The sequence below is a fragment of the Taudactylus pleione genome, unplaced genomic scaffold, assembly GCF_031769625.1.
Source record: "Taudactylus pleione unplaced genomic scaffold, aTauple2 ptg000015l, whole genome shotgun sequence".
Lineage (NCBI taxonomy): Eukaryota > Metazoa > Chordata > Amphibia > Anura > Myobatrachidae > Taudactylus > Taudactylus pleione.
In genome coordinates, this window is record NW_028284417.1 from 5,517,637 (window position 1) to 5,534,541 (window position 16,905).

The 16,905-nt window shown below is 45.5% G+C and overlaps 1 protein-coding gene across 1 annotated transcript in view; it reads left to right on the forward strand.

Annotated features, from left to right (window-relative positions):
- LOC148542085 (putative ATP-dependent RNA helicase DDX43) overlaps positions 1-16,905 on the forward strand; it is a 190,288-nt gene that overhangs the window by 78,279 nt on the left and 95,104 nt on the right. Inside the window, exons 7-8 of the mRNA XM_088471358.1 lie at positions 7,601-7,719; positions 11,435-11,545. Coding sequence (XP_088327484.1) covers positions 7,601-7,719; positions 11,435-11,545 — 230 coding nt within the window. The remainder of the gene's footprint in view (positions 1-7,600; positions 7,720-11,434; positions 11,546-16,905) is intronic.

The window sequence follows — 16,905 nt, forward strand, 5'->3', positions numbered from 1 at the left end:
TTGTTCTTGGGGCATTTTCCCTTCAGTTTTGTCTTCATCAAGTGAAATGCATGCTCAATCGGATTCAACCCAGGGGATTGACTTGGCCATTGCATAACATTCCACTTTTTAGCCTTAAACAACTCTTTGGTTGCTTTTGCAGTATGCTTCGGGTCATTGTCCATCTGCACTGTGAAGCGCCGTCCAATGAGTTCTGAAGCATTTGACTGAATATGAGCATATAATATTGCCCGAAACACTTCAGAATTCATTCTGCTGCTTTTGTCAGCAGTCACATCATCAATAAATACAAGGGAACCAGTTCCATTGGCAGACATACATGCCCACGCCATGACACTACCACCACCATGCTTCACTGATGAGGTGGTATGTTTTGAATCATGAGCAGTTCCTCTCCTTCTCCATACTCTTCTCTTCCCATCACTCTGGTACAAGTTGATCTTTGTCTCATCTGTCCATAGGATGTTGTTCCAGAACTGTAATGGCTTTTTTAGATGTTATTTGGCAAACTCTAATCTGGTTTTCCGGTTTTTGTGGCTCACCAATGGTTTACATCTTGTGGTGAATCCTCTATTTCTACTTCAGGGTCCATAGGGTATCCACAGGATACCTTGGGTATAGGTGTGACGTCAGTCGCAGGGCACCAAAGAGTTAAGCTTTCAGCCTCCCAGGATGCACTAGGTCCCCCTCCTATACCCCGCCCCCGGGCCAAGGCACCTCAGTTTAGTTTGGTGCCCGGCCGGAGTCGGGTGCACCTGTTGGAGTGGGGGCTAGAAGAGCCCCTGAAGCTTTTTCTTCATGCAGCTGTGGCTGCACATCTGGATGAACAGCATGGACAGTCAGTCCTGACGTCCATGCTGTCTTCCCTACACCCCGCCGGTACCAGAACGCCGGTACTGATCCGGGGATGCTGGTGGGCGTCTGGGGTCACAGCTAGCGGTGACCCCAGATGCTCCGGACCATGGCCGGATTCAAGGGGGACAGAGGTAAGCAGCGGGGTCCCGTGGTGGGTCCCCGCTGATCACATGGTCCTAAGTCCCCAGGCAGGGGGCTCCCTGGGGACTGGCTGCAGCGTGGAGCCAGGCGACCAACCTGCGCTTCCACTACCCCCTGGGACAGCGGACCGCAGCAGAGCGGTAGCGCTGCGGCGTCCCAGGGGTTAAATGCATGCCAGGGGAGCGCGCCTTCCCTGTCTCACAGCCGGCGCCTCCCCCGCTGCACACAGCCCTCTCTGCACTGTGCTGACTGGTCCTGTGTCAGCGCTCCTCCCCCAGGCCAGCTTCTCTCTGCTCCTCGGCGGCCATCTTCTCTGCAACGCATGGTGAACGCTGCTGGAAGTCTGGAAGGAAGCATCGTGGTCTGGGTCCCCCCGCATACCTCTCCTCCGCTGTGGCTCAGGTCTGTGTATGCAGCGCTGTGTCCTACCAGGCCCTGTGTCTGTGTAGTTGAGTGATCAGCGCTGTTAGTGCAGGAATTGTTATTTCTCTGCATTGTATGTGACTGTGCTAGCGCTGCCTGTAACTTTTCTTCTCTAAACTGTCAGCTTTATTACTGTCCCTGTTCTTTCTGCTAAAGCCCTTGCGGTGCGGTGCTGCAGGGTGGTCTCTCGCCTATTTAATACTTAATTGGTGAGAGAGGTCACATACGTGGTGCCATCATGTCTGAAAGTGATTTTCCCCTCCGGCTACAGTGTACCACGTGCAAAGTACCGTTAGCGGAGGGGGAGGGTAGCGCGGAGGGCCTTTGCCGGCAGTGTTTGTCCATGGCGCGGCCTATTACGGTTACAGCACCGGTACAGGAGCCGCCCTGGGCTTGTTTCGCTCAGGCGTTAACAGCTTTAGTGGGCCAGTTAGCTCCGCAGCCCGCGTTTACTCCGATGGGTTTGTCCCAGCAGTCTGTGGTGTCGTCACCCATGCAGGGGTTCCCACGACAATTGGTGGTACCCCACAGTCTCCCTATTTCCCCGCTCCCGGGTTCTCAGGAGCCAGCGTGGGTTAACTCCCTGACGAGTTCTGTACAGCACTTGTCGGATGTGTTGCAAGGGGAGTCTGTGATGCGGCCTCAGAAAAGGCCGGTGGCGTCTCTGTCCGCTCCTTATGAGGATGACGAAGGGACGTCTGATGATGGGGAGATTCTGGATCCTTACGATCAGGAACCTTTCCATACTAAGGACGCTGATGCTAAGTCCAAAGTATATATTCCTGGACTTATTCGGGCGGTCCGCACAGCCTTGGTGATTGAGGACGAAGTTCCCCCAGCGGCTAAATCTAAGTATGCCTTTTTCAAAGATGTGAAGGGCGATGCCACAGTCTTTCCTCTTTCGGGTCAGTTGGTGGACCATTTAGAGGAGGCGTGGAAACAACCTGGCAAAAGATACCAGCCGCAGAGACGCCTGGCGGTGGCTTATCCGTTCGCGGATAATTATTTTGCTAAGTGTGAATCCCCTCCACAGGTGGATTCTCACGTGACCCGTCTTGTCCGTAGTGCCACATTGCCGATGCCATCCATGTCCTCCCTTAAGGATGCTACGGACCGCAAGGTAGAAATCTGCCTGAAGTCCGCTTATTCCCTTGCAGGGGGGGCAGCACGGCCGGCTATGGCCATTTGCTGGGTTGCCAGAGCGATGGAGCGCTGGGCGGATTCATTAGAGGCTTCTTTTGAATCCGACTGTCCGGCCGAACAGGCGGAGTTGATTGGCAATCTCCGTGATTCGGCCACCTACATCAACGAGGCGGCTCTAGACATTAGTACTCTGGTGTCTAGAATTTCTTCAGCAGCGGTAGCTGCTCGTCGCACCTTGTGGCTGCGATCCTGGAAGACGGACGCAGATCCAAGAAAGGTCTGGAAGCGTTGCCGTTTACCGGAGAAGTTCTCTTCGGTCCGGATCTGGATAAGATTGTGGCCACGCTGGCGGCAGCCAAATCTGCTTGTCTCCCGTCGGCCGCTGCTCCTTCTGGTTCTGGACCATCGTCCTTTCGGTCATCTAGGGCCCAGGGCAGGCCCAAACCACAGTCGTTTCCTCGACAGGCTGGCCCTAAGAAATCGGTCAAGCCCCGGAAACAGGCATGGAGTACCAGACGTCCGGCCCCCAAGCCAGATGACAAGCCTGCGGCCTGACGGTCCGGGTCTCCCCTTGGGGGATCCCAGGGTGGGAGGCCGTCTGCTGCAGTTCTCCCGGTGTTGGTCGTTCACTACGACAGACACTTGGGTTCTGGAGGTGGTCTCTCACGGGTACGCCCTCTCCTTCCGGCACAGACCCCCGGCTCGATTCTTCACCACGGGTCTACCATCAGACCGGAACAAGGCTACGGAGCTGCGGAAGGTATTGCACACTATGCTCCAGGCTGGAGTTATAGTGCCTGTTCCATTCTCCCAGAGGGGCCAGGGTTTCTATTCAAATCTATTTTTGGTACAGAAACCCAATGGGTCATATCGTCCGATTCTCAACCTCAAAGCACTCAACAAGTCTTTGCGGGTCCCGAAGTTTCGGATGGAGACCCTACGGTCCATCATTCTGGCGCTGGAACCTGGGGACTACATGGTGTCATTGGACATACAGGACGCTATGGCGGTCATGGCGGCTTCTCTGCGGCTGCAAGGAGTCCGCATGTTGCCGTACTTGGACGACCTGTTATTGGTGGCAGGATCTCCAGAGCTCCTGTTACACCACTTGGACCTGACCATTGCACTGCTGCAACGGCACGGCTGGCTAATCAACTGGCAGAAGTCCACTCTAATCCCGTCTCGGAGGATTCTGCATCTTGGAGCCTTATTGGACTCGGGACAGCAAAGGATCTTCGTGACGGAGGACAAGATCTCTGCTTTACAGTCAAGGGTGCGCAGTTGTCTGCACAGCCGCCGGGTGTCCTTACACTCGGCGATGAGGTTACTGGGCTCCATGGTGTCGGTGTTCGACATGGTGGAATACGCCCAGTTTCACTCCAGACCTCTGCAGCACCTGATCCTGTCCAAGTGGAACGGGCTGCCTCAGTCTCTGAAGTTCCAGACGATTGTGCTCACCCCGGAGGTTCGCCTGTCCCTTGCGTGGTGGTTAAAGACGACCCACCTCAACAAGGGACGTCCGTTCTGGGTTCCAAATTGGGTCCTGTTGACAACGGACGCCAGTCTTCGGGGCTGGGGAGCAGTTTCGGGTCCACACTTGTTCCAGGGCAGGTGGACACCGACAGAAGCGGAGCTTCCAATAAATATCTTGGAACTCCGTGCGGTCTTCAATGCTCTCCTGCAGGCACAGCGGTTTCTCCAGGGTCACCCGGTGCAGGTCCAGTCGGACAATGCTACCACCGTGGCCTACATAAACAGGCAAGGAGGAACTCGCAGTCGGGCGGCTCTCGTAGAGGTCTCTCGGATCCTGGTTTGGGCGGAGCGCAATCTTCCGGCCATATCAGCGGTCTTCATCCCGGGAGTGCTAAATTGGGAGGCGGACTTTCTAAGTCGCCAGGACGTTCATCCAGGGGAATGGTCCCTGCACCCGGACGTTTTTCCACTACTGGTGGACAGGTGGGGTCTTCCAGAAATCGACCTCATGGCGTCCCGGCACAACAACAAGTTGCCGGTGTACGGGTCTCGCACAAGAGACGAAGGGGCGTCTCTGGTGGATGCTCTGTCCGTCCGGTGGACGTTCAGGTTCGCATACCTGTTCCCTCCGGTCTCCCTTCTTCCACGGGTAATCCGGAAATTCAAACAGGAAGGAGGGACGCTCCTGTTGATAGCTCCCGCGTGGCCCAGACGGCACTGGTTCTCAGACCTTCAGGGTCTGTCCGTGGACAGTCCTCTGCGGTTGCCGCTACGACCGGACCTTCTGTCTCAGGGTCCTTGTCTTCACCCGGACCTGACTCGGCTGTCTTTGGCGGCGTGGCTGTTGAGACGGCCATGCTGAGGTCCTGGGGGTTTTCCAGCTCTGTGGTGCGTACCATGTTACGAGCTCGGAAACCGTCTTCCGCGAGGATATACCATCGCGTGTGGCATACGTTCTTCCAGTGGTGTCGACCGAGAGGTTATGCACCGCGGGAGTTTCGTCTGTCTCGGATTCTCGCCTTCCTGCAAGCGGGACTAGATCATGGGCTTCGCCTTGCTTCTTTGAAGGTACAGGTTTCGGCCCTATCTGTCTGGTTTCACCGTAGGATTGCTACAATCCCGGATGTGCGCACCTTTATGCAAGGTGTTCTCCGTATTCAGCCGCCCTTTGTTCCACCTGTGGCGCCTTGGGATTTGGCTGTGGTCCTGAGGGCTCTCCAAGGACCGCCGTTTGAACCACTGGGCTCAGTGGATATTAAATGGCTAACAGCTAAGACTGTTTTCCTTCTGGCCGTTGCTTCAGCCAGACGTGTTTCTGAGTTAGGGGCTCTTTCTTGTAGACCCCCTTTCTTGGTTTTTCATGGGAACAGGGCAGTGCTCCGCACTCGGCCCGAGTTTCTTCCCAAAGTTGTTTCCCAGTTTCATGTTAACGAGGAAATAGTTGTTCCGGCCTTTAACTCACCGGGTCTTTCCGTGGGTGAGGCCTCTTTGGATGTTGTGCGGGCCTTAAGGACTTATGTTGACCGCACTTCTTTGTTTAGGAAGTCGGACGCTTTGTTGTCCTCTATGGCTTCTGTAAAAAGGGTTGGCCTGCTTCAAAGCAAACTTTGGCAGCCTGGATCCGTATGGCTATTTCTGAAGCTTATCTTCATGAAGGCCTACCGGTCCCTCCTTCTCTGAAGGCTCATTCCACTAGGTCTGTGGGTCCTTCGTGGGCAGCTCGACGTGGTGCCTCGGCAGTTCAGATCTGCAAGGCTGCTACGTGGTCTTCTGTCCATACCTTCGTGAGGTATTACAGGTTTGACACCTTCGCCTCTCAGGATGCTTCCTTCGGGCGGCGGATTCTCCTTTCTGCACAGGAGCGTCCCCACCCTTAAAGGATACTGCTTTGGGACATCCCCAAGGTATCCTGTGGATACCCTATGGACCCTGAAGTAGAAAATATGAGATATGGTAAGAACTTACCCTTGTTATCTCTATTTCTACGAAGTCCATAGGGTTCCACAGGACTCCCGCCCTGTCGCACCTGTGCTGCAGATGGGCTTTGCTCTGGTCACCGGTTTTCCGTCTCCCTCTGGTGAGAATGTGATTCTTGTATGTGTCCAGATCTTTGTTCTCTCTCTTCCTTCTCCTCCTCCGGCCTATGGCTTGGTAACTAACTGAGGTGCCTTGGCCCGGGGGCGGGGTATAGGAGGGGGACCTAGTGCATCCTGGGAGGCTGAAAGCTTAACTCTTTGGTGCCCTGCGACTGACGTCACACCTATACCCAAGGTATCCTGTGGAACCCTATGGACTTCGTAGAAATAGAGATAACAAGGGTAAGTTCTTACCATATCTCATATTATTCACTCTTGTGAAGTCTTCTCTTGATTGTTGACTTAGACACATATACACCTACCTCCTGGAGAGTGTTCTTGATTTGGGCAACTGTTGTGAAGGGGTTTTTCTTCACCAGGGAAATAATTCTTCTGTCATCCACCACAGTTGTTTTCCGTGGTCTTCCGGGTCTTTTGTGTTGCTGAGCTCTCCGGTGCGTTCTTTCTTTTTAAGAATGTTCCAAACAGTTGATTTGGCCCCACCTAATGTTTTTGTTATCTCTCTGATGGGTTTGTTTTGATTTTTCAGCCTAATGATGGCTTGCTTCACTGATAGTGACAGCTCTTTGGATCTCATATTGAGAGTCGACAGCAACTGATTCCAAATGCAAATGTCACACCTAGAATCAACTCCAGACCTTTTACCTGTTTAATTGATAATGACCTAACGAGGGAATAGCCCACACCTGTCCATGAAATAGCTTTTGAGTTGATGGTCCCATTACTTTTGGCCCCTTAAAAAGTGGGAGGCACATATAGAAACCATTGTAATTCCTACACCGTTCACCTGATTGGATGTAATTACCCTCAAATTAAATCTGAAAGTCTGCAGTTAAAGCACATCTTGTTTGTTTCATTTCAAAGCCATTGTGGTGGTGAATAGAGGCCAAAATATGAAAATTCTGTCAATGTCCCAATATTTATGCACCTGACTGTACATCCTGGTAGTTCTTAATATTTACGTACCACCTCCGAAAACCGTTTTCTGGGATATACCGCACATACTCATTGATAAATATGCCTTTTATTACCTAATATCTTATTCACTATGGGTTTTGTGTACATACAAGTAATATCACATGTAGGATTGTGGAGGCATTAAACATACATTTAAGGGGCATGTCGGGAGGTCTGATGCTTTGGTGTATCAGATGGGTATTCGAAGGCTATGTGGGGATGTGTGATGGCATGTGGGGAATTCTGAGGGGCATATGAGGAGCTCTAAAGCATTAAATGATGGGACCTAGAAATGGTCAGATAGGACCCCATTTTTTTTAAAGTGGAGGGTCCCTGGGACGACATATTTTGTCACTCAGCGCGATCACTGGCTAAGTTTGAATTTTGTTCCTACTTTGGCGTCCTCTACACCCCAAGTGTACCCCAGATGGATTCGGAGAAATAGATTTAACGATAAGTACCAATAGTGTTTGCATTGCTTTTAACAGCCTTTTTTCCTCTGTATTTTTAAGTCCCAAGCATGGCCGATCATCCTTCAAGGAATGGATCTTATTGGAATTGCACAAACGGGCACAGGAAAAACATTGGCATATCTACTACCAGGATTCATTCACTTAGATCTTCAACCAATGTAAGATTGCTAATTTTATTGTTTTTATATAAAATCTATGCTCCATAAATTTGTGTTATATTCTATTACACCAGTACTCGTTATTACAAGTGTATGTACTTCTATTCATGCCCCTTGTTTATCCATATATAGTGAAGTGGGAAGTGCACTTTTTTCACCTCTGTCCCTGTTTCTTTAAGTGTCCCAATTTCTCAGATTTTACAGTCCCTTTTCCTGCATTATTTTGTGTGCTTATTAAGCTGCCAAATTATTAATGTTAATGATTCAAAACCTTAAACATACTGTGCATATTGTATTGCATAAGTCTGAACATGTTTGCAAGATAACATTTTATTTCACTGCATTTTTTTCCTCTTAAATCTCACCATGTGTAGGCATATTATATTGTATGTTGGAGCATGTTAACTAAGGTCGGTGCCTACAACTTTCTTCTTATTTAAGGAAGTCAGTACATTGATGTGGGATATGAAGATTCTTCATAACGCACATCTTGACGTTGCTGCAGCTGTGCATTTTCAGATAAAACCTTACTTAAATTTTTTTATTTATTTAATTTATACCATAAAGTAGGGGTGGACAATAAGTGGCCCTCCAGCTGCTGTTTAACTACACATTCCAGCATACCCTGCCACAGTTTTTTTTAGTATGCTCTGATGGCAAAACTGTGGCAGTACATTGGTATGTGTAGTCCCACAGCAGCTGCAGGGCCGTTATTGCCCACTCCTGCCATAGAGCCTTCCAACCTCACTTGTAAGTCCAAATAAAAACTCGATTGATTAATTTAAAAATGAGGAAAGCCTGTATGGTTGCCACATACAGAAATGCATGGTCAGCACAATTTTTCAGTGTTAAATAGATCTAGTCCCTGTAGAAATTTTAGAGAGGCCAAGCAATACAGGCCTGGAAGTAGCCAATTTCCCACTGGGGCTTAAAGGCAGATATTTTGGAATCCCGTTGGTACGTGCTTCCGATACTCCCGGTATCCAATAAAAAAATTAGCATGCAGGGTTTTCTGCTTGGAAAACACCTCGAGGCAAGAAAAAAATAATTACTTACCAGTCCGGTCATCTCCTATCCCCTCCATCTTTGCACTGAGGAGGGGGCTGCTGGGAGATGTAGTTCTCCCTACTCCTGCCTACAGTGGAGTTACACACACCCGGGGCTATCTCTGGGGTTCACACATATTTACACACTTTAAGGTGCATACACACGTAAAGATTTTCTGTCCAACCATTCAACTAGTTGATTGGTTGGAATGAAAATCTGGTAACATATGGGAGTAACTGATGATCAGCATTTTGCTCCTAAATGTCAGAAAACAGATGAAAATGGACGTTCAGACAAGTTTATTAAATGTTTGATCTAAATAATTTGTTCAAACTGTTTTTGTCCATTTTCTGGCATTTGGGAGCAAATTGCTGATTGTCATTTGCTTTCATACCTTACCAGATTTTCATTCCAACCAATCAACAAGTTGGATGGTAGGACAGAAAATCTTTACGTGTGTATGCACCTCTACACATAATACACACGTACGTACACACCGCTACTGCAGAAGACCAGATCACGACGCTGAAGGAAGAAGACACCGCTTTGGTAGGTGAGTAATTACTACCGTATATACTCGAGTATAAGCCGAGTTTTTCAGCACATTTTTTGTGCTGTAAAAGTACCCACTCGGCTTATACTCGAGTGAAGTGTAGCGCTGACCGGACGGAGTTCGGTCAGTGCTACACAGCACAAACACAGGGCTCCAAGGGCTCCAAGAGTAATTCCCGACCATATGAATTTTAGGAAAAATTGGTTGTGCTCTGTGGCTGTGAGGGGAAAAAAAACTCCCGCCGCTCAAAAAATGAAATACTCAGCACCTAATTGAATAGCAAAAATTCTGCACCTGTGGGAAAAACCCCACAGATGTGGGATTGTTGCTATTCTCACGCCTAATTGAATATCCCCTAAAGCTGGCCACACACTAGACCAACTTTCATCCAACCATGCAACTAGTTCATTGGTTGGAATGAAAATCTGGTAAGGTATGGGAGTAAATGATGATCAGCAATTTTCTCCTAAATGCTAGAAAACAGATGAAAATGGTCGTTCAGACAAATTTGTTAAATGTCTGATCTAAACAACTTGTTCAAACAAAAGTTTTTGTCCATTTTACGGCGTTTGGGAGCAAATTGCTGATTGTCATTTGCTTTCATACCTTACCAGATTTTCACTCCAACCAATCAACAAGTTGGATGTAAGTTGGTCTAGTGTGTGGCCAGCTTAAGAGTACCACAATTAAAGAACAACCATATTTGGTGGTCTACAGGTGGTGTACTTGGAATAAATGACCAGTGTTCATGCTTCTCTACATGTTTATCTGTCGTTATCCTAAATGCAGAAATCTGAAAGGGGGGGAGGGGGGGATTTTCTTAGCAATCAATCACTCGTATTTATCTGAGGAAGTGAACAGTTGGTTCACAAAACATGTAATGAATGATTTTAAAGTTGTCTGGCTACTCCAGGATCATGTAGTTAAGAAACTTTGTTTCAATATACTGTATCTATTTCCTTTGTTCCAAGCTTTAAGTATATCTAGTATTTCTTTCACTTTTCTTTTTACACATTATTTTTGATGGGACTTATACCGAAGTCAAACTGTACATGAGGGTTCACAGAAAAAGTACCAATAATCTTCTTCAGGTTATTAAATAATATATGTCCCTGACAACATCTCAAAGCATGAATCATTAGTACATCTTGAGAATGTATGATTGTACATTTTTCTATATTAGCAGAAAACCACTGTATTTTGCCGATCATAGAAATCTCAGTAGTGCTGCAGATAAGCAAAAAAAAAATCATACAATGAACTGATTTAACAAATGTGTTTGGTTGTACAGGTTGAGTCTCCCATATCCAAAATGCTTGGGACCAGGGTTATTTTGGATAACGGAATATTCCGTATTTTGGAATATTTGCATATAATAATGAGATATCTTGGGAATGGGACCCCAATATACACACAGAATGCATTTATGTGTTATATACACCTTATACACTCAGCCTGCAGGTAATTTTATACAATATTTTCAATAATTTTGTGGCTCAAGCAAAGTTTGTGTACAGAAATGAAATTAATTTATGTTTCATAATCACCTAATACACACAGCCTGAAGGTAAGTTTATACAATATTTTAAACAATTTGTGCCTTAGACAAAGTTTGTGTACTTTGAACCATCAAAAATCAAAGGTTTCATTATCTCAGTCATGCCAAAATGATTCCTTATTTCGGAATATTTTGATATGGGAGAGTCAACCTGTAGTAGAAAATAAGTCATATTTAAAATTTATAGCCAACGTAATTGGTCAAAATTTGCTATGTACTGACTGCTACATGGGGTCTATGCTGCTACTTGGCCTCACCGATCAACAGTATGAGTGTCCGACTTGCCTTCACACCATTAAAGCCAAACTGGACAATAGCGAAATGCTGCTTTTGGCAAGCAGAAAAATGTTTTTTTGAATATTTATTTTATTGAAGGGTAGTTTAACATTTACGTGTAGTGCTTCAGATGTATCCAGTATTCACATTATTTAGAATTGTTTTATGCATGATACCATATTTTCCCTTATTCGCTAATTTTAGAGTTACATTTTTTTTCCCCCACTGAATCCACGTTGTATGTAATATCTATATAACTTTTATCAAATCTCCTTACTTAGACCCAGAAATCAGCGTGAGGGACCCGGTATGTTAGTTCTTGCACCAACCCGTGAATTAGCTCTTCAGGTGAAGTCAGAGTGTTCAAAATACAAATATAAAGGATTTGAAAGGTATGGTATAGTTTCAATATTCCGTTCAAATAAGTGTATTATTTTCTAGAGTACAACTGTAGCACATTTAATACTAATTGAACTTGCCTGACTTACAGGGACACTGTCACCGAAATAATGTAGTAATTTTTAGAAATTTAACACCACTAAATTTTACTTTAGACAGGTGTTTAGTTTACACAGGTTTTCCAAAGAAATCTTATTGCTTTATTGTGCTATATAAGTATCAAGGTATTTGTACAGTGTGTGTATGCATGTATGTGTGTATATATATATGTGTGTGTATATGTGTGTGCAGCGGATATTTTAATTTTGAATGAAAATATCCCGCTATCTAACTCGTAGGAAATCTGACACTGGGCATGCGCAGTGTCAAATGTGGGAGAAGGATCGGAAGATGCCTCTAATGACATTTCCTCCATAGGGGCATATTCAATTATTTGTAAAAAGTCCCGTACTTTTCGCATGTTGGACTTTTTGCCCACATCGCTGGTTTTCCATGCTTAAAAGTATCGCGCTCGTCCCCACTTATCCCCCATATTCAACTCCAGATCAGCGAAAATGGAACCCGGCGAATTCAAAACCAGTGAAAAGTCCTGTCAGATTTGGGGAAATCAGCCTGACACCCCCCAAAAGATGCACTGACATTGGGGATGATTATAGATATCCCCGAATAGGCCTGCTGAAGGTATTTGGAGTACTTAAATGATCCCAATAGCTGCTAATTTGTGTCTTTGCTGAAGTGGTGAAGAATAGCATTTTGCAGATTTTTTTTGCAGAAACTAAATAGGCCCAGCAAAGTAGGGGTACATGAAAATGGGTGCTAGCATATTTTGAAGTTGAAGTTTTAAAAAAACGTAAAAAGTCCACTTGCCGCAAACACCTGCAAATCTTAAAAACACCTGAGGCATACTTGGGGACCCCCCTGGAGTCTCTTTCGCTAGTTTTTAAGTTTGTCCCACAACTTTTTTTTTTCGCCTCCAAAGTGAAAGTACTTTTTTGGGGTGTTTTTTTTTTTACTTTTTTTGACACTGTTTACCTTTTGGGGGCCTGTCCCAAGGATGCAGGGTGGTTCCCGCAAGTTTGCACCCCAAAACCCCAATTCTGCACTTTTTTTCGGCGGCTTTCATAGGCAAATCTTTTTCGCCTATTCCAATTCCACACCGGCGAAAAGTCTGTGGAATTGAATACTGGGAAAGTTTTCGCCTGGCGAAATTGTCACCGGCTAAACTTTTCAGCAGAAACTGACTTTTCGCACTTAATTTAATAGGCTTAAAGTGATTTACGCCATCTGAGTATGGCATAAACCTAAGGGGCTATATCTTTCAGAGTTCGATACATAGGAGTCAGACCATAGTCTGACATTTTTTTAACATCAATAATATATATTGCAATGTCTCAAGGGACATGAGGGAATGCAGGACAAAAATCCATCAATATACATTGCAGTGTAAAAGATCAGAAAATTTATATACAAATCGTGACTTAATAGTGAATAGATAAACCAAAATCTCAAACAGAGAGGATAAATCAATCTGGAGAACTGGCTTCATTTAAACTAAATGGCAAGGGATCTGACAAATGGTTTATGAATAACATATGCGTGCCAAGTCATCAACCTCATTATTGGGGAGGAAGCGAAAGAAGGCGGCATATACTCAGTCTCCATTAGAAAATGGAAGTTTACTCTATGGAACACCTTAAGTAAAGGAGGAGGAAGGACTGTTTCCAGCACTGGGCGAGGGCAGCTCATACTGCAATACAAATATGACCTAGCGCATACCTCTGATGGGCTGGACCAATGCAGGGTAAATATGTATCAGAGCTAAAGCGCACCACACTCCAATGTTGAATCTGGAGACAGTGAAATTATTCTGTAAGAGGTAGGGAATATCGGACTCTTAAATTGGGGCATGACTGCAAAGTTTCACCATCTATGAGATCCCCTAAGGTTGGGATACCCTGGAAATGCCAAAGGGAAATGTTAAGATTCGGGATCAACTTAGTTACAGCCTTAAGGGAAAGAATAGAGAACAGGAAAGAACTCCGTAACTGAAAACACTAATTTATCCCAGACCTGTAACGTGGCCTTAATAGATGAGAGAAATACAATGGCAGAGGGATGCATATGTTTGGGTGTCAAGAATAAATCGTCTAGGGGGAAGCTAGGGTAACAAGTTTGTTTGCACACAACAGTTAACGGTAGGTTGACCGAACCAGTCTTGAATTTGAGCGAGAATGCACGCCTTTTGGTATCTAATCGGGTCTGGTAGAGCTAGGCCATCTTGAACCTTTGGAAGAGTCCAAAGATGACGAGACATAACAGAATTACGTAATGTTAGAGAAAAATAATGTGTGGAAGAGGTACATAAGTTTGGGAAGTAGGGTAATTTTAAATGTTGCTAAGCAGCCCAGCCAAGAGATTTCATAAGATAGGTTACACTAATTCTTGGCTATCAAGTGGTCAATTTAAAGGCGGGAGGTTAATATCAAAAACAGAAGAAGAAGCAGGAGGAATATGAATACCCAGAAAAGATGTAGTTCATCAATTATATGAAAATTTAGAACGAAGAGAGGAGACAAGCATCTGCAAGATTAATAGGCATAGCATTAGTCTTAGTAGAACTATGTCTATAATAGGAGGCAACGCTGTACCTATCTAAAACATTATGTAAATGAAGCCACGATACAAAAGGGTCTGTAACAAAGAGAACGTCATCCGCAAAAAGGCAGAGTTTGTCTCTCATTCCCAACCTTAACATAAGGGAAGTCACCATCTAACCGGAGCTCAGCTGCTAAAGTCTCAATAGCCAAACCTGTGTGCAACTGCCGCTGACACTGTAACGTAGCATTTCCCATGCAAATACACTCGCAGTTAGTCACAGAATATAGGCATGCTGCATAGCATTTTAATCAGGAGAAGCTGCTTGTGCTACCTAATCGCATTGCTTTGTGAATAAGATGCAGTTGCAGGTAAAAAAGTAGCATGAAAAGACGCTCTCCAAGTCACTCCACAGCATGGCGTAACTAGAAGAGCTGTTTAACGCGCAAGGAGTCTAGATGTATGAGGACAAATCTGTACAGGAAAGATTCAACAAAAGAAACAGTGTTGAGGAGTAGAAGAATAAAGACAAATTATAGAGATGAAAATAGTAATTAACAATATCAGGGTGTGGTATAAAAGATAGACCGTTAAAAGGTAGACAGTATCTAGATAGACACCAAATGTTAGGGACAAATAGTCGACACAGTGAAGGACGGCAGGTACAAATGGTCGACGGGGTGAAATGGTCGACACGTTTTTTCTATTTCTTTTTTTAAGCCTCCCTCCTGGTGCATAACCCTAACTGACGGGATAGGTGCCTGACCCTAACTGTCCCTTCTAGTGAAGAATTGGAAAAGTTCCAGCGCTATCTTGAGATCTGCTTTGTAGCTAGATTTGATCTTGTTCCCGGTGTATTCCGAAATATGTGAAAAAATACAAAACTAATATGGTGTGATACTTGTAAGTGGAATATGTTCTATTCAATTAAATTGAAAATGCACTTGCGAGATAATTGCGAGAACGTTGATTCGATGTGTTCTTGGATCACTCAGGAACGGTGTCAGTCATTAGGGAGAAACAAACGTAACATGCCTCCATAGTGCAAATCCGTAAACCCAAAAGAAGTCCTACAAAATTCTGTAGTGTACTCATCTTCTGTGGGGTAAGATATAAGCCTTGGACGTTTATTTTTAACAACCGATGTCCGTCGGTTATATGGGATTTATGGTCCTTGGATCCAAAAGACTGATTTATGAAAAAAATCAAATAGCTGTATTTTTTTTTTATAAAAAATACTTTTATTGGTCCATAATTGGTGTAACCTAATTTACATCAATAATCTAAAAGGACATAAGATACACGATAAAAAATATATGTTCCAAAAAAAATTTTTTTTTAAAAGAAATAAAATAAACTAAAAGAATGAATGAAGGAGTGAAGAGAACCATGAATGGTTACCTAGCTAGTGATCTAAGAACACATCGAATCAACGTTGTATCTCGCAACCACCGTAGGACCACGGTGAAAATTGGTCTAACGCTCATATACCACCTACAAATGGTGAGTGCATTTTCAATTTCATTGAATATAACATATTCCATTTAACAGTATCACACGATATTGGTTTTATATTTTTTCACATATTTCGGGAACAAGATCAAATCAATCTACGTCACAGATCTCAAGATAGCGCTGGTACTATTCCATTTCTTCACAATTACTCTCTGGGGGCACTGTTGAAAGGTCCCTGTTGTTCCCAGCTGCACGTCTGGATCAATTGGATCTTACAGGGAATTTGGCACTAGTTATACACATCTCTGTCCCTTCTAGTGCCTAACCCGCCCTCCTGGTGCCTAACCGTTGGGGTAAGTAACCCTTCGGTAAGTGTCTAAACCTAAAACAAAATAGATATGTCGACCATGTTCGTGGTGACATTTTAACCATGTCGACAATTTGCACCTGTCGACCATATTCCATGTTGACATGTACTGTCGATATTTTGTGTCTGTCGACATTGTCGACCTTTTAACTGTGTATATATAGTCCGGATACCGCAATATCAGATGGGTTAGCGATCTTTCCTCTAAATGGAGAGATAATGTATTTAATTCTATTCTCGGCCTGCTGAGTACGTAATTTACTGGCCAACAATCTCCCAGCCCTATTGCCGGTCGGCATAATTTTATTTAAAAAAAATGCTTGATAAATAGACCCTATATATACAGTGGTGCTTGAAAGTTTGTGAACCCTTAAGAATTTTTTATTTCTACTTCAGGGTCCATAGGGGGTCCACAGGGTTGACCTTGGGGTATAGGTTGGGAACCAAATCCGGGCACCACGCAGTTAAAGCTTTTAGCTCCCAGGATGCACTGGGTCCACTCTCCCTATAACCCCACCCCCAAGCCAGAGGCACCTTAGTTTAAGTTGGTGCCCGGCCGGAGTCGGGTCACCGTTAGCGCAGGGGGAGCTGATTAGCAGCCCCTAAGCTTATTTTATTTTTTTAGGGACAAAGTTTTTTCCATGGACTTTGGACTCTTCAGAGCGGCAGCGTCGGACTGTCCATAGGACGTCTAAGCTGCCGCTCCGTCACCCCGCTGGCGCTGAGACGCCAGTACAGATCTGGGGATCTCAGCGGGACCCCAGAGTCTGTACTAGCCAGACTCTGCGGGCGCCCAGGACTGCTGCCGGATCCACGGGGAGCAGGCATTTCAAATGCAGTCCTGTGCCTCCGGTCTCAGGGGACAGACCGGAGGTGGCGGCGGGCCCCCCATACCCCGTGTGTCCACTAGACCACCAGGGACTTAACGATCGGTGC